Source organism: Rhopalosiphum padi, chromosome 3, assembly GCF_020882245.1.
Source record: "Rhopalosiphum padi isolate XX-2018 chromosome 3, ASM2088224v1, whole genome shotgun sequence".
In the NCBI taxonomy this organism is placed as follows: Eukaryota; Metazoa; Arthropoda; class Insecta; order Hemiptera; family Aphididae; genus Rhopalosiphum; species Rhopalosiphum padi.
In genome coordinates, this window is record NC_083599.1 from 55,743,740 (window position 1) to 55,766,171 (window position 22,432).

Sequence of the window (22,432 nt, forward strand, 5' to 3'; positions counted from 1 at the left end):
TTACACAATAATAAAAGCAACATAACTTAGAAGTATCTAGTAATATTAATAGTAAAATTAAATTATTTTAAATTATTGAACAGTATAAGGTCAAAGTAATTAAACAAACTTTAAAACAAAATCATTTTAAACAGATGAACAAAGTTGTAAATTTAAAAATTTGAAATTACCATTCAAGTGGCATTTTTAATTTATAACAATGTTCTTTTCTCGAACAGTTACAAATAGTTTTAATTAGTATTATTAATTTATTTTTAATTTTGCGAGGCAAACCTTTTATGTATCTCTTATTAAGAAAAGCATAAATATATAATATTTCAGTTAACTTATATCTAATCAACCACACATAGCTAATTACAAATAGTGTCTACAAGACTACAACTAATGAGAACAATTAAATTTTGGGTGATACATAAAGTAAACTTATCTAATTTTGATGCATCTTGATTTTTAATATTTGAATACAATTTAGTATCATTGGTGAATAAAATATAATTTAAGATATTAAAATCAGATGGTTTATCGTTTATGTGCAAGTTAAACAATACAATTTTAAAGCCTTGGGATACACTAAAAACTTATGGAAAAGAGAATATTCATGAAACTATGAATTATATTTTGAATATTTATTACAATAATTGTTTGTTTAGCATTTATATTTTGCACTAAGTTATGTTTATAGTTAACTACTTTATTTTTTTGTGTAAAATAGAATTCTTCTAACAGCCTTAGAAATCCTTAATGCAGGTTAAAAAAAGATAATATTGATTCCTACAACAAAATAAATTTGAAATAAAAAATGAAAATTTAAAAAATGTTAAACATAGAAAAAAATATATATTATATACAATTAATCAAGTTAAGTAACTAACTCAAACACTTTTGTGTATACACAGTTAGTATAAACTATAAACAGCAATAATCTGAACATTAATACAAATAAAAACAAGATACGTTAGAAAATAAAATAATATTGTTTATTACATTTTTAAATTATGAAACCTTAAAAATAAAGTATAAAAACCAATGAATAAAATTATAACATTTTAAATATAAAATATATTTAATAGGTTTTATATATTATATTTAGCCTAATACATTTAAAATAGAACATTAACACTTTAAGATTAATTTAAATTCTTATAAGTTACTAACTACATCAATTATCAAGTATAAAATATTAAACATTTAACTATTGTGAGTGTATGAAAGGAATAACTAACTAAATATATTTCATACATAACAAATAATTTATATATTGAAAAAAAATTATATACATATAATAAATTCATGTCTTACTTCAATAGTTGTTATACTAAATTTTAATTCCAGTTCCTGGCTAACAATTTAATTAATAAACAAAAATATTTAATAAACCAGATAAATTTAAGTGTATTTGTGGAAGTACAGTTTCATCTTAATTAATAGTATTATTATATATGATAATTCCAAAATAATCTAAGCTTAAATCTTAATATTATTATAATTTATAAGAATTATTCAAATACTAACTGTATAATATCATAGAGCTGTGTTTACTTACTAATGTTTAACATATCTAAAGCCAGTTTTAGATTAGTATGACTGTGATGCTCATAACTTGTAATGTGGTTTGTAGATTTATATTAATTAATCTGAATCTCTATTTTCTTTCAGTTACAATATTTATCTTTTAATTTCCATTCCTCTTTTTTCTTCATATTATTAGTAGATTTGGCTTTCATTTTGTTGTACATTGACACTTTTGGTTCATTTGATAAAATGTCCATTATTGAATGTCCATTATTAATTAATCCATTCTTGAGTTCCAGTTTGATTTGGAGTTTCGTCTATTCTTATTTTTCTTCTCTGGAATCCAAGTATTATGAATATTTTCTCTTGGTCTTAACACAGGAGAACGTTGTTTAAAAGTGTTTGAGTAGTTGTTTTTATAAGTCTTATTATCTATTTTTCGTTTTTTAGAATTGTGATGATTTATAGAAGTATTGCCCATGCTCCTTTTTAATGGACTCTTTGTAGAACAATAGCTCTTATTACTTTTAGATTCTGTTAATTTAGAACCCAAACGACTTTGATGTTTATAATCTTGGATTTTTTTTTCTTTTGTGGAATAAATGGTTTTTTTCAATGTACATTGTTCAACTTTATTAATACTCGTACGATCGTTTTTAGATTTATTAAATTTTGTTTTTTCTACTTCATCTTGAGTCTTATTAGGTTTAATGTGATTTTTATTATATCTTCTTGATCTATTACTGGAAATACTTTGAGTTTTTTGGTCTTTATATTCGTTAGTTATATGATTGTACAAATCAGATTTCTTCCGTTTATTTTTAATATTATTTCCATTATTTGAAATACTACTTGCAGATTCATTTAAATTTGTACTTTTTATTTTATCTCTAGTTTCAGTAGATGAAATCTTACTTTGTTTATTTTTATTCAATGATGATACAATTTTAGCAATACTTTTATCATAAACTTTGTTATCTGTCACACATTTATTAATATTAGTTGACCTTTTTACATGAACAGATTCAATAGAACTTTTTGGTACATATCTATCTAAGGGTTTTTGTTTACTTCTTTGTTCAATTCTTAACTTTCTTTGGTTTTCTTTTTCTTTAATATCACTCAACAATGGATAGTCAAGTTGTTCAACACACTCATCAGTTAACCAGTTACTCGTGTTCACCCAATGCTTGGTATACTCGTACCGAATTTTGCCAACCATTTCATAGTATTTATCATTCCTATTATCATCTTTAGGGTAATCTCCAATAGGGTTAACAAAATGGGTATTTAATGCATCATGTGTATGCGTACTATTATTTTTGGTACATTTTTTTTGTTTCTCTAGAAATAATACAATTGAATCAAATATCCTATCGTGGCTAGTTATAGAACTATTTGGATTGATTAACAACCTACGATCAATAGGCAGCAATTGAGAGTCTAATAATGGTGTTTTACTATTTTGTGAAATTATTGATGGCTGAGTATCACTTGTTTTAATAACAGCCGTAGAAGGTCTTGGATAATATTTTGATGAACCATTAGTTGAAAGTTTATTTTTTAATGATGAACTCACTTGTTGGTTTTGAAATTTAGGATTTGATTGTGATTGATTGGGAGTGTATCTGTTAGAAACATATTGTAGCCTTTTAGCTTCTTCTTCTACAAACACATTATGTTCAACAGTAGATTCTAAATTCTTGAATTTAGAGTTTAGTGAACGATTATTGTTTTGGTCATACTTTTGGTCCCGCTTAACAGTTTTGTCTAAGCCACAGTTCATCTTCTCATCGTGAGATCCATTAACCATATATGTAGCTTGATTAATACCAGAATTAGATGATAGTGAATACCTTATAGATGGGCTCGTTGGTTCCTCAGGTACTATGTTTTTAGCAAACTCGGGCAATGGCAGTGACAATACAGAATTAGCATATCTTGTCGGAGATTTGGGAATCACTGGCAGATACTCGTTATATAGCATTGTAATTGGACCGTTGTTGATTGGATTTGTGTTTGAAAAATAACTAGAAATATTAATATTAGAGGTGTTGAAATCGTTATGCTGTGATGTGTACTGAGAATTATCAACATTAATTGATTTATTATATGAATCACTGATGTTTGTTGGACAAGTTTCATCATTAATATTATAATTACAATAAGGTAATGTAGTACTGAAATCTTGATAAGGAACCTTTTGGGTACTGCAAGATGGTGATCGAGCATCATTACCTTGTTGCAAAATAGTTAAATCATTGTTGTTTATATTAGATTCTTCACAAGCTTGACACATTATAGATGCTATACGAAGATTAATTGATTGACCTTTTAAAAAGTTACCATTCATTACAGAAACGGCTGTCTGTGCGTGTAATTCCTGTAAAATCAATAATACAAAATTAATCATAACTATCATAATGAACTAACCATAATAAATAAGCAAAGAGTGATTTATTATTGTTGGTTTATTAAAATCGAATGCCTACTTAAAAATAGTTAAACAAATAAAATATACAGAAAGAAGAATTAAATTAAATTGTACACATGATAAATCATTTAAAAGAAAAAGAAAGTTTTTACAAATTATGACCTGGATAACCATCATGATTAAATTTGACTACTTTTTATGACATAATGATCAAAAAAATTTTTTTAACAATATAATAGGCTTTATAAGTATGACATTCACGAATAAAATCATAGTTAATCTATATCATTCAAGGTAAAAATGAACGAATTTGAGAATTTGTAAATAATACTAGAATACAATTTATGTCTAATACAGAAAACTCAGTATATATTGCAGTTCATAATAGCATGTTATAACTTACAAAATATTACAACACTAAAATGTAATGCAAAATACAAAACAACATGAAGTTTTGAAAATTGATTTATCAAATTCGAATACAGAATATTTTTAACTTAACAACAATACATTAATGAGAAATTAGTTAAAATAACATTTGATGAATGAAAATATACAAACAAATATTATGCATTTGCATAAAATGATGATATTTTGATATAGACAATAACCTAAAATATATTTATTAAAATAAATAAGAAACAAATTTATTGTATTATTATAATTTTTATTTTTTAAATCATTATACACAATATTATGTTTATTTAATTTAATAAGAATGAAAATAAAATATTTTGTTGTTTATTACATTCACACACACATAATAATTAAATTGTGCTTAAAATATTTTGTACTCTATAGCAGCAGTTCTCAACCTTTTTATATTCGCGTACCATCTACACAGTTTGAAAATTTTTATGTACTACCTGACCATTTTTTTTTTGCTTATTAATAATATATACGTTTATGTTATATGTATAAAATTTTATTTTATTAGGAATTACAAAATTATGGCAATTAAGTATTTAATGCACATAAAGAATTAAATTAAATTAAATATGTACAATATTTAATGTTAATAATTATTTATACCAATTTTTTTTTATAAAGGGAAATTTTCTTCTGCTTTATAGACTATAGTTGATACAACTGATAACAATTCTATTTTTGATGTAGGTACTAATAGATACTAAGTTCAATATAAGTTAATAAGTAATACTTTATTTAGTTGGTAATAATATAAATTTGCTATGAGCTCTGATATTACATACAATAAAATTATTATGGTGTGAGGATCATAATTCATAATATTCTTGATATAACTGAATAAATAATATTTTGTTTAATAAAACACAATAATTAACATTGAGTAATAAAGGGGTAGTTATAAGTATACTATCAATCAAAGGTATTAAATTATGGTATATCTAAATATTATTTTTTTTTATGTGATGACTAATAATATAATAATGGGTGTTACGTAAATCAATAAAAATACTTAAGAATCAATATTAAAATTTACCTGTTTGAAACACAATAAAGCACAATGGTTCCATCGGTCAACTAAACATTTTTTTACGGGTCCAAATTGACTAAAAAAAGATTGCAGATATTCATTAGTGACTGAATCTACAACACCATTAATCCAAACACAGGTAATTGGCAATGTATGTTCCTTATATCTGGGATGAACATATGAACTATTTTCCCCAACATAGAGATTGGCTGCTGACTGGCTGTAAGAAATACAACAATTATATTTCAATAGAATTAATAAAGTGTCTTTCTTAACTTACTTGAAAGATTGTAATGTCTGTCAGATAAAAATAAATAAATAATAATTATTTTAATAAGATAAAGATAAATTTTTTTTTACATAAATAAAATAATTGTCTAATAAGTATAAGCTAAATAATAAGATAAAATAAACAGTTGTCGTGGAAATGTAAGCATTTATAGATACACATTTATTCAGTGCCACAACTACCGCCTGATGGGCCTTCAAAATGTATATATCGGGGCCTCAGATTTGTATGAAATTTTTTTTTTTGTATATAATAAATATAAGCAAAATTCCAAAATATAATATAAAAAATAAATTAACCCTTATCAGCCATAGATACAGCAATTGCCCAACTTAAAAAAAGGTTCACAGGTTTATACGAAGTAACTAACAAATTTAATTTTCTTGTACCTCAAAATATTTTAAAGTCTAGTAAACATGATATTGTGAAGGCAACTTATTACTCAACTATTTTATAAAAATGACATCAGTACAGACTACAGATATAACTAGGCAAATGGTATGTATTAAAAATGTAAACAGCAGATATTTGCCAATTTAAAAAATAGGCCTATAATCACACATATTATATATGGTAGGTACGATATACCTATATTGCTTTATTTTTGATAAATGTGTTAGTTGATCTTAACAAAATTTATTATCCTGTAAACATGCATTGTTTCTAACTAAGTTGTTCCTTAGGTTTCAAAAGTTTTTGAGGAAGAGTGGAAATTGAAATTATAAGAGAAAGTAGCATAAATATTTATTTTTGTGGTGTATGATATTTGAATACTATTGTATACCCCCTCCCATCAAATCATAGGTCATTAATTCATCGACGACTCAACATTTAGACACCACTGACAATAAGGGGCATTAGGGGCCTCTAAAATTAGCTGGTACCTGGGCCTCAAAATTGTAGTTGCGGCACTGCATTTATTGTACAGAGTGTTTCAAAAGTCTTCATCCGATTACAAATTTATATAGTTCAGCAATTGTTAGCCACAGGTAAATTACCTATATACTAATCGAAAGATAACTTAAAATAAACTTGGTTATCTATCTTTTCATTAGTATATGGGTCGTTTACTAGTGGCTAACGTTTGCAGAGCTATATACATTTGTAATCAGATGAAGACTTTTGAAACACTCTGTATATATTAAAGCAATATATTTTTTTAACAGTATACTACAAATGTAGAGTAATGTAGTCAGTGGTGTTCCCATGAATTTTTTTGAGAGTATACTATATCATCAAATACGCATGTATTATGGATTTATGGGTATACGCAGTTACCCATAATATTGAAAAAAAATCTTGAGAGTATACGGCGTATATGTAGTTTACCCTATGGGAACACCCCTGAATGTAGTACACAAAAACCAATTATTATAGGAAAAATAAAACAAATATTACTATACATTTTTTTCTGTTTTAATTTTTAAAAATATATGATTAGTAAGGAATGATTATTTAAAATTTAAATTTAAAAACTTTTAAGAATGGGATTTATAGTTAATTATCAACTAAAAATTAATATAATTAATAAACAATTAATTTAGCAGGAGAATATAATAATTATAGTTGTCTATCATAAGTCTGATATTAAATATAAAAATACGTATGGATATGGTTGAACATCTTTTAAATCTTTCTAGAAATAATTTATCATATTATATTGACTAACGATTGTAGACTACAATAATATTATTTTGTACACCTACATATGTACTATATTCATTATATTCTGAACTTGAAGGAAATTAGACTTACTGTACTCTGAATATATTTAAGATTATTTAGAACGTAAGTTAACTATTTATTCTTGCTATCATGAATTTATGGTATATTTAACTAAGGTTTAATACCCTTAAAAAATTGCAAAGATAATACAGTAGATGCCACTTATAAGACTCACTTTGGGACCAGCACAAACTGAATCTCATGACCGAATGAATCTTATAGGCGAAGTGGAAAAAAAAAATTAATTACATATTTATAAATTTTATTTTACTACATATTTTGCTTTAATTTTAATAATTTAACACATATTACATATTACATACTTTTATTGAATAAATTTAATAATCCTGATAAAAAAAACTAAAATTATAATAGGTAAATATTACATATAAAAATATTATAAAAATTATAAAGGATGTATGTATAATGTATTTATTATTTATTTTGAAAAAAATTTGTAATTTTAGTTTGTTTTTTATTTTGTTCTAATATTCCAAAAATATAATAACGATAATCGTTGCGATAAATGTGAAATTTTATCTGCGATAAAAATTATTATACGTTATAAGGTATCAACAGAAACTAAAAATAATCAACACGAATATTATTTAATTTTTCAATACCAATTTTTTTCTAAATTATAACCAAACAATTTTATTTTCTACTATTTATTTTACGAAATTTGAGTCTTATAACCGATTTTTTTAAATGTATTTTGATACGTCCGGACCAGATGATTTTGAGTCTAATAAGCGACCGAACCTTATATCCACGAGTCTTATAAGCGGCGTCTACTGTATTCCTATTACAAAGTTAACTCGTAATTTTAAAACTTAAGTTACAACAATTTAGTTATAAACATGTCTTCTACGGTACACAATAAATTATTGAAAATTAATAAAACTAGTTATTAGTTGATGAATAAAATAAGTTTTTTGAAATATAATTCAATATAATATGTGAATAATTTCAAATAGGTTAAGCAAGTTATGAAAAATGGGTATGAAATATTTAGGCAAAACATTTTTAGAGAAATCTCTAATAAGCGTTTCTTAAGAATTGCACTTACTTTTTTTCATTAGCATTGGATGTTAATATATATTGACTGTTATCAATGTCCAGACCTGTTGATAAATTGTTTTTACGTTTTTGCTTATTGAAAGTTTCAGAAAATTTTTTTTCACACTCAAATGATGCATAATCACCATAGAAATATAAACCATTTTTATAACCATCCTTCATTTTATTTATAGCTGTCTCAGCATCTGAAATCTAAAAAATGTAAAAAAAAGAGTTTTTATTTTAAAAATTCTTAAAGAAGATTATATCTATTTAAAACATTATGGATGAAAAAATTCACAAAGGCAGCCTAAAAAGTATGAATAAAAAAACTATGTAACTCAATAAAATAACTATAGCATTATAAGTTATATTATTAGTTGTGTGGGAATTTAGATTCTAAAACTACCAACAAACTGACTGCTTTGATATCATAATATATGATACTCGGTTAACTATCCAATTTCATTTTATTTTTAACAAGAATTGCGGTTGGCCTTGAGTATCATATATGATACTCAGCCCGAGTTGGAAAAACTACTGAGTGCATATATGATACTCAAGGCGTTCGTAGCAAGATCAGTGAAATGTACAAGGCAGTCAACTTATTAAGGCTTACATTTTTTATACTGCTATGTACTTAAAAACTACCAAAAAAATATTTCCATACGCTCACTAAAAAGTAACATGTAATATATTTGCAGGATGTATACAAATTTCATTAGTCCTTGGCTGAGAGGCATTATAATTTAATGTTCCAGAAATGAAAAAATAAATACATAAATTTAATTTGAACATTTTACAGGCAAATTTACGAGGGCTGGCTGATAAGTAATGCCTCTTATCTCATAGTTTTTTTAGATGTACGATAAAATTGTCATTTGTCTTCAATATAATAGTTTATGTCGTTGGTTTAGTGTGTGCGAAGACGCGATAGTGCAATGTTAATATTTTATTATTTATGAAATCTATAATGACGGCCCCTTCAGATGTGCGGTTCAAACAGCGTGCTGTTATTGAATTTCTAGTTGCAGAAAATGTGAAGACAGTCGATATTCATAGACGTCTGCTTGCGGTTTATGGAAATCAAACTCTCGATGTAAGTTCTGTTCGTCGTTGGGCATTACGGGTTAAAGGTTCTGAAGTCGGAAAAGCCCCAAACCGGCCCCAAAGAAGTTTAAAGTTCAAGCGTCAGCTGGGAAAGTCATGTTGACTGTGTTTTGGGATTCAAAAAGGTGTGATCCACACTGAATACTTAGAGAAAGGATCAACAATAAATTCTATACGATACATAGAGACACTAAAAAGGCTGAAAACAAGGATTAATCGTGTCAGATCAAATTTAACTCAACTTTTGCTTCATCACGACAACGCGAGACCTCATTGCAGCCGTGCCACAATGACTGCAATTGAATCACTGGGATTTCAAGTCATTCCACATCCACCCTACAGCCCGGATTTGGCACCATGTGATTTTTTTCTGTTTCCTAAGATTAAAGAACATCTCAAGGGTACAAAATTCAGTTCTGACAAGAAAGTTAAAGCTGAAGTTAAACGATGGTTCAATGCTCAACCCAAAGAATTTTATTTGAACGGCATTTCTAAATTAGTAAATCGTTGGCAAAAATGTATTGCCTTAGAAGGTAGTTATGTTGAAAAATAATAGTATGAAAATAAAAATCATTTAATTTACTAAACGTGTGTTTTCCATTAATTATTCTATGTATAATACTTTAAAAACTACGCATCAAGAGGCATTACTTATCAGCCCACCCTCGTATATAATAAATAAAAAAATTAAAAATATTGTATCACTTAATAGTTATTAACCATTAACCTATTATCATGGATATAATTTTATCATATCAAATTCTACTTCTGTTTTTAATTCCAAGAAAATAAATGACAGTTAATGACTACTGAAAGTTATTTAAAGTAATTAAAATTGCAGAAACTATAAATGTTGTATCAAAATTTCTACACAATAACTTAGTATGGCTATTTCTTTGCTAAATACTGTTGATCACATTTCAATAATACAGATTAAAGTACAGTAAATTTGTAAAAATAGCAACAGATATTGCTAGGAAATTAATTGTATCTCGACAATTTCAAGTAAAATGGTTGTACGATAAAAATCCTCTAAGCAAGGTTTTTTTTTTTACTTCAATAGAATATTTTAAAATCAAGGTACATTTATAAGTATACATTTGAAAACACAAATCTTGTATATATTTAAATAAAGTGGTCTTACAAAATCGTTCGAATTAAGCTAGGTTTCCCCAAGCAACCAATGATTAATATAGTTATATTACTAAAACAACCTAATTGATACATTTTTTTTAAAATCATAATTTTAAAAATATATAATTAAATGTTTTTACATGTAGCAAATAAAATAACAAGTAGCACAATACTTTTGTACATATTTCTTCAATAATGTTATTTTTATAAATTAACAGATTACATTTTCAAACATAAATAACTTTTTTTTATTAATAATATTAAAAAATATAAATACTACGACACAGAAAATATTGTCTTATATTAGATTTTTCAACTATGATTTTATTTTAAGTGGTTATTTTTTGAGTAAAATTATTTTTTTTTTAATTTTTATAAGAGTCTAGTGTTCTTGTAAAAGTCAAATATAAACAAAAAATAATAAATTAATAATGCAATTAAATCTTACCTCTTTAAAATATACTAAAGCACGTGTATTTATTTGATCAATTGAACATGACATAATTGGGCCACAATCAGCTAAATAAGACAGCAGAAAATTATTTTCTATCAAACTTTTAGTACCAGTGACCCAAACACATTTTGACGGATGTGATTTTCCAAAACCCAAAAGTAAATGACAACCTTCCACAACTACAGCATTCATTTTAAGCATAGCAAGAAATACGCTGCTGGGATCAAAATATTTAATGAATGCATATACTCTTAATGAGCAATCACTCATATAATTTCTCTTTTTAATATTAATGCTCTATAATCAAAAATCAATATTTCAATACAAATAAGTAATAAACATAAAATAGTATTATTAGTAAAATGCTATAAAATTACTTACAATAATATCTCCAAATTCTTCAAAATATTTATATAATGTAGTATCACTTATATTTTCATTTAAATTACCGATGTAAAGAGTTCTTGATAATTTAGGATGATAACCACTTTTGTCATTTTCATTTAATCTATAATAATACTCTATTTAGTATGAATACAAATATTTCTAAAAAATTATTCCTCACCTATCCATCTCCATTTTAGCTATTGTATCTTTTTCTTTGTTCAAATGATCATCTTAATGACGGTTTAGCCCAGTATCTTAAGTATATATTAATATATTTATCATATTAACACAAAAACTGTTTTATACTTATAAAAAAAAAAATAATAACTCACCACAAAAACAGTTTGAACTCAGATTATCTGTTTTTCCTTCAAAATTTAGTGACTACACACCCAGTCATAAGTGATTCGTTGGCTCTTCTACTTAAACTACTATGTTTAAAAAAATAAATAAAAGAAAAACAAATTAAAGATGTTGCATAATTAATTAATACCTAGTAATTACAGTTATTCTATATATTTATGTATAAATAATGTCTTTGTTGTTGTTTAAATTTTAAATTCCTACCATAACTTTTAATTGTTTAATAATATACATAATATGTAAACATTTATATAAGTATACTGAGTGATTTTTTAATAAAACAATATTCATTATTTCTAAACATATTAATGTTCTTGAAAATATTTTTTATTGTTATATTTTTTAAGCATTTTTACTTTTTTAAATCACAATTATCATTCAATGAATAGACAATTTCAACTACATATCAAAACAACAAAATTTAAAATACGATTAAAATTTAATCGTTTAATTTATAATTAATATGTGCATATAATATTATGTATTAATTATTTATTACAATTTCATTAATATAAATATAATCAGAAACAGTTCAGTTACAGGAAAAAAGTGAACCAGTAACTATTCTGCTGACTGCTGTATAGAAGAAGTCAAATGTAGCTCATAATTGACATTGTGTAAAGTAGCTATACCCTTATAGGTATGATGGTAAAAGTAGAGTCTGTTTAATAATAATTTTAATTTTTATGATAACAATGTTATTATTAGCCTATTATTCCATCATTGATTTTTGATATAAAATAATATGAAATCAAATTTATCACTAATATATACAGTATATCAAAACAACACTTGAGATTTAATATAAATTCAAATTTAAATGCAAAGGTAGGTAATTTTAAGATTTTTATTAAAAAAAAAACAAACGTTGAACTTGATAATTATATTGAATTTGTTCATTTAAAAATTATCAGTATGAACAAAATATAAATTAATTTCTCTTTTATAGATTTAAAATAATAATTAGTTTTATAATATAATAGATTATAATAGTAGTTATTATTTTTTAAGAGTTCATATTTTCATATTTAAATGTTTAAATAACATAAAACAAATTTAACTTTATATATTTGAATTGAAGCATACATGAATTGGTATGGTATTATTGAAGTTGGCAGTCATATGCTAACAGGATAATGTTTAAACAATTCTGGTATTATACAAAACTATGAAAAGAAATTTGTATTTTGCATTACGATATAGGTATATTATCAATTGAGTTACTTAGCAAACTTTGTTGCCCTGTTGACATGTGGTCGTACGGGTATCCCAATAATAGAGCATACGCAAATGAACGAATGAAAAAAAGAGAAAATAAAATGAGCAAATAAAAATAAAACCAAAAATCCATCATTTACGTTTTTGTCTTTAAACATTTTATACTGTCTGTGTCCTAACTATGTGAAGCCACATACATTACACATAACATTATGAACGTCGACTAAAAAAATTAAATGAAAAATAAATTTTAAACCCAAAATCTATTTTAACTGACTTTGTAAACACCTCTATTAATGATTTAAAGAAGTATTTCCACAAATCAAAAACCGTAGTTGCTTTTTTCATCTCAATCACTGTACTTGGCGAAATCTGCAGACTATATTATCTTCAATGCAGGAAAAATACTTCAATAACCCAAATTTTTCTATTCAAATTCACACTTGCGTTTGTTCCAATAAATGACATCAAAAATCAATTGAGAAACTTTTAGATAGTGAATACTTAGTATTATAATTACAATATTTACATTACTCGTATAATATATACATATATATATATTATATTAATATAATTATATATATACATTATAATTACAATATTTAGATTAATAAAACAATAAAATAATAATTAAATTTGCTTGCTACTTTAAAATAATTATATTTTTAGATCCTCTCCTCCCCCCACTTTAAAAATGTTCTTCAACCAATAAACTATTTTGAAGATACGTGGATAGGCAGATCAACTCAAAGAAAGGAGAGAAGAAATTCAATATTTTCAATTCAGATGTGGAATTGTTATGAAGCAACAAAACACAGATTACCAAAAACAAATAACTCTATTGAAGATAATCAGAAATAAGTTAATAATTTATATTCATATATACTATATATTATATTATTACATACTTAATTGTTTTAGGCTGGAATAAAGGATTCAAATGTCTATTAAGATTGTCTAATCCAACAATTTTGAAGTTGAAAATAATAATAATGATTCTGCAAATAAATTAAAAACCTTTTCAACGATTATTATAAGATTCCGACACTTCAATGTTTAAAAAGTATCACCGTGCAATTTTTCATTACAAGTATGATAAATAGTATTCATTTTATTTAATTATATTTTTTACACATATTTTATATTTTATATTATTTTATTTTAATTATATTTTATACATTAATGTATTGATGTATTAATTTAATATTCGGTTTTAATTATATTATATTATATTTGTGTCGCTAATATTTTTATTCGCTCATTTACGTTTGCTCAATTGTCAAATAACCGGTTGTACAAATTCAATGTTTCTATACTTCTATAGGAATGTAATATGCAGTCCGATAACTAGTTATTTTATATGTCTATGTTAATGTATAATATGAAAAAAATTAAGTAACTCGAGACTTCTAAATGTTTTCTATAACGTTAAAACAGAAAAATTATTACCTATATTATGAAGAATATTACTCTGATAATGTAAAGCTTAGGGTTGGTATGTAGCACCTGTTGTAAACCTCGACTTTTGTAAAATGACAAACTTGATTTAATTTGATCTTATTGCTCCAGTTCAACTGGCTTGAAATCTGGCCAAAACGGTATTCACTACAACACAAACAGAACAGATATTAAATTTCTATTAGGTACAAAAACAAAAATAATATTACACAAAAATCAGTTATGTTACCATAAAGTTGTTAGGTGTTCTTTAGTTTGTGTTTCAAATGCTAAGATAAAAAGGATAGCCTGCTTGGTTCGACGCTCTTAAAATGTCATGAAACAACGACAAATGACAATGGCTGTAGAAACAAACACAAATGTTGATATAGCCAAAATAAATAACGCTTATAGAAGCTGTGATATGAAACATACACCTGTTGTTTTTTTAACAAAACATACTACTTACATGATAGAGTCCTATACCCACCTACTATCTATTGTAACGAGCTCATTAGAAATGTCATAGATAATGTCGTAGAAAGTTGAGAAAACAAAATATTTAAATGGTGGAAAAAACTGTTTGACAACAAATAAATGATAAACAACGCACAATGAACGCAAGGGACGCTACAAATTTTTTGAGAAAACCGAGTGGTGACTAGTGACATCGGTGGAGAGATTTAACTGCGCAGTTTGTGCCACCCACGTTCGGTGATCAGTCAAGTGGCGAACGTATCCGAACGTACCCGAGCGACAATAAAAGTAAGAAGTAAACGCTGTAGTTTATCGTTGCTATGGGTACTGTTTCTGTTGCTCGGTTGTCCTTGGACAAAGGGTCGAAAATGACCCAATGAAACTACATAGAAAATCTATTTGTTTGTAGGTAATCGTATTCGTATCTTCTATAGACGGTGGTAAAAAAGATCCCATTTTTAGATAATATTATTCTATAGAATAATAACGAACATTGTGTCGTCCCAAAATGATTGTTAAAAATACATACGTACGTATTATATTTATATATATAACAACAATATACATTATATAACGACATGTTTCGTTATTGTAAAGAGGACTTGGGAAGACTAATATTATCGGAAAACTCATAAATTATTTATGAAATTACAGTACCTATATTTATAAAATACAGTATGGGTATGATGTGGTTGAAACATTTATCATTCAGATAAAATCCTTCACGTTTTGTACAGTGCATATACGCCACATACCTAAGTAATATTATGTCAAAATAAGTTAGCTATTAAAACGAATGTATATTATACTGTTTGATTGTGATATCGAATCTTATATTTATTAAATTTCAACAATTATATTGACATGAATATGAATTTAATATGGCAATAATATTAAGTCATAACTCATTATAATTTATAAAGCCAAATTACAGGTAAGTGTAGATGTTAATAACGTCACGTTATAGTAATCTACTCATCGAGATCTGGTGGTTGCACTAATTGGACTGCATCAAAATTATCTTAATTCCGAATAATATATATGTAAATACCTACCTACCTCGATAATAAAACTCAAGTATTACAAATGAAAAAATACTTAAAAGAAATTATGTAAAAACGATGTTTTCAAAAATGTTAATACTTTTTGATATAATGAAAGTTTGAAAAATAAATCATTCTGTATATATTTAAATTTACTATACAATTGTATAAATGTATAATGGCTGGTTGAGTAATGTGTAGTATTTTTGAGGAGAAAGATGATGATTTAAAAATGGCAGTAATGGGTTGTGTGGACGAAGGAGGCGTGTGTCACTATCCCTTCATACTTAATGCCACTGACTCAGATTCTTAATACATATTTAGAATTAACAATTTTCACTAGGATGCGTCTATTACAGATTTATCTGCAAGTTCCACACATTATACTATTATAAGGACAAATACAAAAAACTGTAAATATATTAAAAAAACGGTATATAGGTATACTTGAATATTGAATAAGTTTTAATATACCATATCATTTTAATAAATTATATTCATCAGTGATTATCATGGAGAATCCATATTCACATGGGACGTATATTTTATCAATAAATCGTTTCTGTATAATTAATAAATATAAGTACCTACTATGTACTTTATGAATTTACGTCTTTATTTTTGAACCCGTTTCCCGAAAAAATCTGTGTTGCCGATCCGAAAATATACAACTTTTGCGCATTAACCAAAATAATACAATACATGTTATATAATACTATTTTATATACAAATATTGCAAGATCATATATATGCCATCGATCGACGCCGATGCTACCCACCCCGCACCTGCCATAGAAACACCATAATTGACTTGTCAACCCTCATCAGTTATACCCTCCACTCACCCGTCGAAAGTAAACACCCAACTCCGAATTCCTTTACCACCTACGCAGTTACAGTTCACAAAAATATCTTATAAAAAGGTCTAAAAATCTGGTACTATATTTTATAATAAGACGCTACTGCAGATTATGCCTTACATCGAATAATAAATTTACGTTTGTCACTTGTCAAATATATAATTTATTCTAATATCGTTCAAATAGGAATTTTTTGGCATTGTTAATGAATAGGGAACGAATTTTATTGTAATATAAAATTTATTGTGTGTACATATATATGCACCAATATTTCTTAAAATATGGAATAAAAATCCGAAATATGTAAATATTGAAAAAATATATAAGTATTGAAAATTACAAAAAAAAATATTTTATAAATTTAAATATTAAATAAAATATGTAATACAAATGATGTAGGAAACTCTTTTAAATAATAACTCACTTTCAATTTTGATTTCACAAGTTTGGGCATTTAAAAAATTAGAAATTTTTGCGGGCCATCAAAATTTCAAGTACCTACATATATTTACATTATTTAAAAACCAATAATATTTAACAAAAATAATAATTTACAACATTAACATATATAATGTTCTCGTAATATGTGTTATTTATTCCTTTGTCTGCGGGCTGAATAAAATTTGTTCGCGGGCCGTATATAGGTAAAAAAAATACATATTATATTGTACATGCATACTCCAAAAGTATTAAACAATTAAACAATTTTACAAAATATATATTTCAGTACTTTCTACATTCCCTCAAAATACTCACTTCAATACAGCTTAGCCGAAGTATTAGGTAACTGATATCGTGATAATACTGTATAAGCCGGTACCTAGCAGGGTCGAACACATAGCGGTCAAGGGGGGGTCAAACCCTCCCACCACATAACCAAATATTTCCCTGCGCTCACTCTTGCACCCTATAGGATTTCCACTTAACTATAAATTATAATTAATTAGAATCTAAACATTAACATTGGTAGCTCTGATATACAAATATACTCCACTGCGACTTCAGCTTACCGAAACGAGAAAAAATGTATTTCATATATTATTATCAAGTTGGCTGTTGTGCTTTCCCAGGGTTCATCGGGAACAATCAATAATAACTAAGGCAGCGCTCGCCTTAATACTAGCTGTAACGTTCCGTGCATTATTTTACGTGTCACCAATCAACAGGCAACAGCTACTCGAATACGTTGTTGATCACACACTTAATATTATATAATTTTTTATAATACGTTTTTTCTAAGTGAAAAGCCGAAAAGTGCAACATAACAAAATTTTTACTTCATTTGAACTGTTTTTGTTTGATTCCATCAATTTTTCAATCAAATCGATATCTTCCTGTAATCTTTTAAGGTAAGTGATGAGCCAGCCGTCTATACAAAATATTTATCTACCAATATACCTAATGGTTATTTAAAAATTTACAATCAAATTGAAAAATGTTTTCGAGATGATTGGAATATTGTTGCGTAAATTTGACCCACTTTATTAAAACGATTCTTAATTTTTAATTTATAAATACTAAAACTAGTTTTCAAATGTTTGAAAATTATTTTCAATTAGACAACATTATTGAGTGATACCTACAAGTACCTAGTTAACAAATATTGTATGTATTCAACTATTGCATTATTATCAGCGCCTCTTAAACTGGTATAAGTAATAAGCATTATAATTCAATTATTTCAGATATTTTTTTTTCTACGATTTTTACTTTATAATGATTGAAATTAGGCATTAATCCATAATTTATAATATATATTTTATACGATTGAAAAGAACGCTCAAAATTGACTATTTATTATTCATATTGTATTATATTAGGTTAAAAACAATGGCTGAAAAATCCAATGAAAAATATCCATGTGAAAACAATGAAAAGTCTTCTGAAACTGCAATACCTTCCAACATCATAGCTGATAAAAATGACGAAGATACTTCGGGTACCATCTGCACCATTTCATCTACTTCTAAAAACATGCCAGATGTATTTTTGTCCTTCGATGATGAACAATCTTCTGAACTTGATGCACTTCAACCATCATCTCCAATGAGTCGTAAATTGTCTATGAAAAAAATTGTTGGTAAATTTTTTGATGACAAATACAAAAGCCGTAATAATGATAATGTAGTTGAAAATGACAATAACAATCCCGCCGATATAAATAATGAACCCAATGTTTATGCTCCAGATGATGATATTCAACACAATATGTTGGCCAATATATGTATGATTGACTCTCCATCGTCTGGTTCAAGCGTTTTTATAAATTACATCCATTTTCCCGAGTTGTGTTTATCAATCAATGAACCGTATTCTACTTATTCACAGTTTCCATTATCAGTTTCACTCACGCCTCCATTAAACCTTGATGTGAGTGTAGTTAAGCATGGTCAAGAATCTATTGATTTTATGTCTGTTTTCACAGAATTTGATATTTATAGACCATTACTCGAAAAAATATTCTCATATTTAACTTATAGAGATATTGCATCGATGACCGCTGTGTCTAAGACTTGGCGCAAAGCGGTTACAAAATCTGTAACTGCTCAAAAAAAGTTGGAAAAAGTTTTTATACACGCAATATTATATTTTTGTCATAATAATGCAAATGTAACTGATGAATACAAACAATTGTTTAATAGGATTTTGATACATTTTAAAAACCAAATTCAGTTTAAAAGACAAGATTTTTAAAACATAAAAATTTGTGCCACACTCAGTTAAAATAAAATAGATAGCTTATAGATAGAATAGGCGAATAGCATAAATACATTATCTACGTATCATAGTATATAGTGATTAAAGATATATTTCAAAATTATTTAAATTAATACTACGATCTAAATAACTCGGAGAACATCTGGTTTTAATATTTTTTTAAAGTTATACTTTGATTCTTGAATTATTCGTTAGGTACTTAGAAAATATTTAACCATAGTAATTAATAGGGAGTTATAAATAAATATCTTTAACCATCTATCGCTACTAAATCTTAAGTACCTATATAGGCTAAAATACTAACGGAACATTAATTTTATATGTATATCGTTTATGCATAATTTATTGTAGGTACCTTTATTAATTATGAATCGAACAAATCACCTTGCATCTAAATTATATTTACAACGAATAGGTACTAAAGACCTTTTTTGTGTGTAATTTTTTAATGTAATGTATGCTTAGTCTTTATACAATTATAAAAGTATAGAACTAATTATTATACCTACTACAAAAATCGAGTGCCGATTTATATATATATTAAAATGCAGACGTACGTTTTTTGTAATTAACTTATTAATTCATATATGATATACTTCCACTATAGGTATAGTTATGAAAATCCATATTGAATTATAATTATTAAATATTTAACCTATATAAAACACTGAATTATTAAATATACACACAAGCAGTCCGGCTAAATATGTTTTATATGAAAATAAATCATTAAATACAATTTAATATTAAACACTTATTATCTATACTATAGGCGTGCGCACGAGGGGTTCCGGGTGTGCCTGAACACCCCCGACATGTAATTGGGGCACTAAAATTTAAGTCCTATAACATATATATGGGTCCGTATTTTAACCAATGTTACTAGAATAAAAATGATATTTTTCCTAAAATATGTTGTAAAAAATTATGTTTTGGGACAAAAAAAAAACAATACAACTTAAAATATTTTAAATTTGCGCGGTAAAACTTATTATGATTATAACAGCTAGATTTTATTGACTAAAAAAGTAAAAATAATAAATAAAATATATTGCAATTATCTTGAAAATAGATTTTAGATCCATCTAATGAAATATTATATAACTTGGTATTAGTAATAGTAGTAAATAGTAATACTACTGATTAATATGTGATATAATGTAAGTAATGTTTATTCATGCATTATAATTTATTAAAATATGTACCTACATGTCTTGTTAAGAGAGGACCCGAATTAAAAAAAGGACGGAAAAAATTGTAGGCACCCCGAAATTCAGGTCTGCGTACGCCTATATATCTATACTCTAATGATAATAATTATAAACAATTATCAGTTTATTATTATTGAACTATATTTTTCAAGTTAAAATGCATTTATATTTTTCGTTTTGTAATATAGGTAACTGATAAACTGACTCAATTAACAATAATTAGTAAAGCCTTTTTACATAACTGACAATTTAATTTAATTTTGTCGCCTAAATTAATTAAACCAGATGAAAATGTTATTCGTTTTAATATAATTGATATTAATATTAGCATTTATCAACATTCATAAGACCTAAATAATATTTTCAAAATAAATCAATTTCTCAATTAATCATTGTAAAACAAATCAGGGTGTTTGATTTAAAATGATTAAAGTTTGTATTTTTCTAAGTTTCAATTATAAAATAATGAATTGAATGGAATTATTTTACAACTTGTGTGTTCAACCAGAAAAAATTATATTATTATAATAAAATGTAACTAAAAATTCCTATCTAAACAATTGGACGATTTTCCTACCATCCTATCTATATAATAATATAATAATCACTTGGTTACCTTACTTGTACCTAATACCTATACATTAATGTGTATATTATATGAATCGATGTTGATAAAAATTTACTTGTGCATTTATCTTTGTTAATTAATTAACCGTATGTCCGTATGTCTTAAATTATTAACTACCTAGGTATTAAGTGACATGTTTATTTACCTGTTATAATAAAATTTGTATAATATAATATGCAATATGCATTTATAAAATGTATATCGGTTGTAGTAAAGTAGTATTGACTAATTAGTAGGTAATAATAAAACACTTTACCTACTTGTAGTTCGAAAATATAGTTTATAATTTTTATGAAATGTATTTTATGATGTGTACTTATCTATAATAAATTTATGTCTATACATATTTAACTAATTTTTTAACGTTGTCTTATATTATTTCTTTTATTATGTAATCACGCAAATCACTTAAATACCTATAACTCATATTAATACTGTCGTACCTACCTATGATGATTACTTCTGAAGTATTTAATAATTAACTTAATTACACACAAGTATATAACTATATAAGCATTATAAGCACTTTATTTGCTTGTTTATTTTATAGCTAGTGGTCAAAAGCGCAATTTAGAGTTAAACATTCAGATTTCTGTATACTCCTCCTATTATAGTACTATGTTTGTAACAAATATAATCATTTTTATTTCATAATGATTAATAATTATTTAAAACACCTATAATGTATACAATTTTTAAAATAAATAATATTTTTTTTCAGCTTATCTCTAAAACTCAACAGACTTCAGCGACAGCCTGTAGTAGGATATGCAGCATATTATATGCTTCTGTACGCTTACTATATTATATAGTACAGTTTATTAGCTGTTAACTGTTTTTAAAATTGTGATTATTATCGGATAAATCAGTCTACATCCAAATGTAGGTATACTCCATTTTACAAATGGCGTAAGCCG

General features: G+C 25.8%; 2 protein-coding genes and 1 long non-coding RNA gene across 3 annotated transcripts; 1 reads left to right on the top strand and 2 right to left on the bottom strand.

The window, feature by feature from the left end:
• Window positions 1-1,789: 1,789 nt before the first annotated feature.
• On the bottom strand, window positions 1,790-11,470 carry LOC132925206 (metacaspase-2-like). Its single transcript, XM_060989620.1, has 4 exons — window positions 11,168-11,470; window positions 8,486-8,688; window positions 5,409-5,622; window positions 1,790-3,895 (listed from the first exon to the last, which is right to left on the bottom strand). The coding sequence occupies exons 1-4, from the start codon at window positions 11,441-11,443 to the stop codon at window positions 1,790-1,792; spliced, it is 2,799 nt and encodes a 932-aa protein (XP_060845603.1). The 5' UTR covers window positions 11,444-11,470.
• A 268-nt stretch (window positions 11,471-11,738) lies between these two features.
• On the bottom strand, window positions 11,739-15,299 carry LOC132928053 (uncharacterized). The gene is made up of 5 exons (XR_009661954.1): window positions 15,048-15,299; window positions 14,829-14,940; window positions 14,591-14,746; window positions 11,893-11,991; window positions 11,739-11,814 (listed from the first exon to the last, which is right to left on the bottom strand). It is a non-coding gene; the product is annotated as an uncharacterized LOC132928053 (long non-coding RNA).
• A 3,489-nt stretch (window positions 15,300-18,788) lies between these two features.
• Window positions 18,789-19,652, top strand: LOC132923819 (uncharacterized). Its single transcript, XM_060987790.1, has one exon. It carries the CDS (start codon window positions 18,789-18,791, stop codon window positions 19,650-19,652), a length of 864 nt encoding a protein of 287 aa, XP_060843773.1.
• Window positions 19,653-22,432: the final 2,780 nt, after the last annotated feature.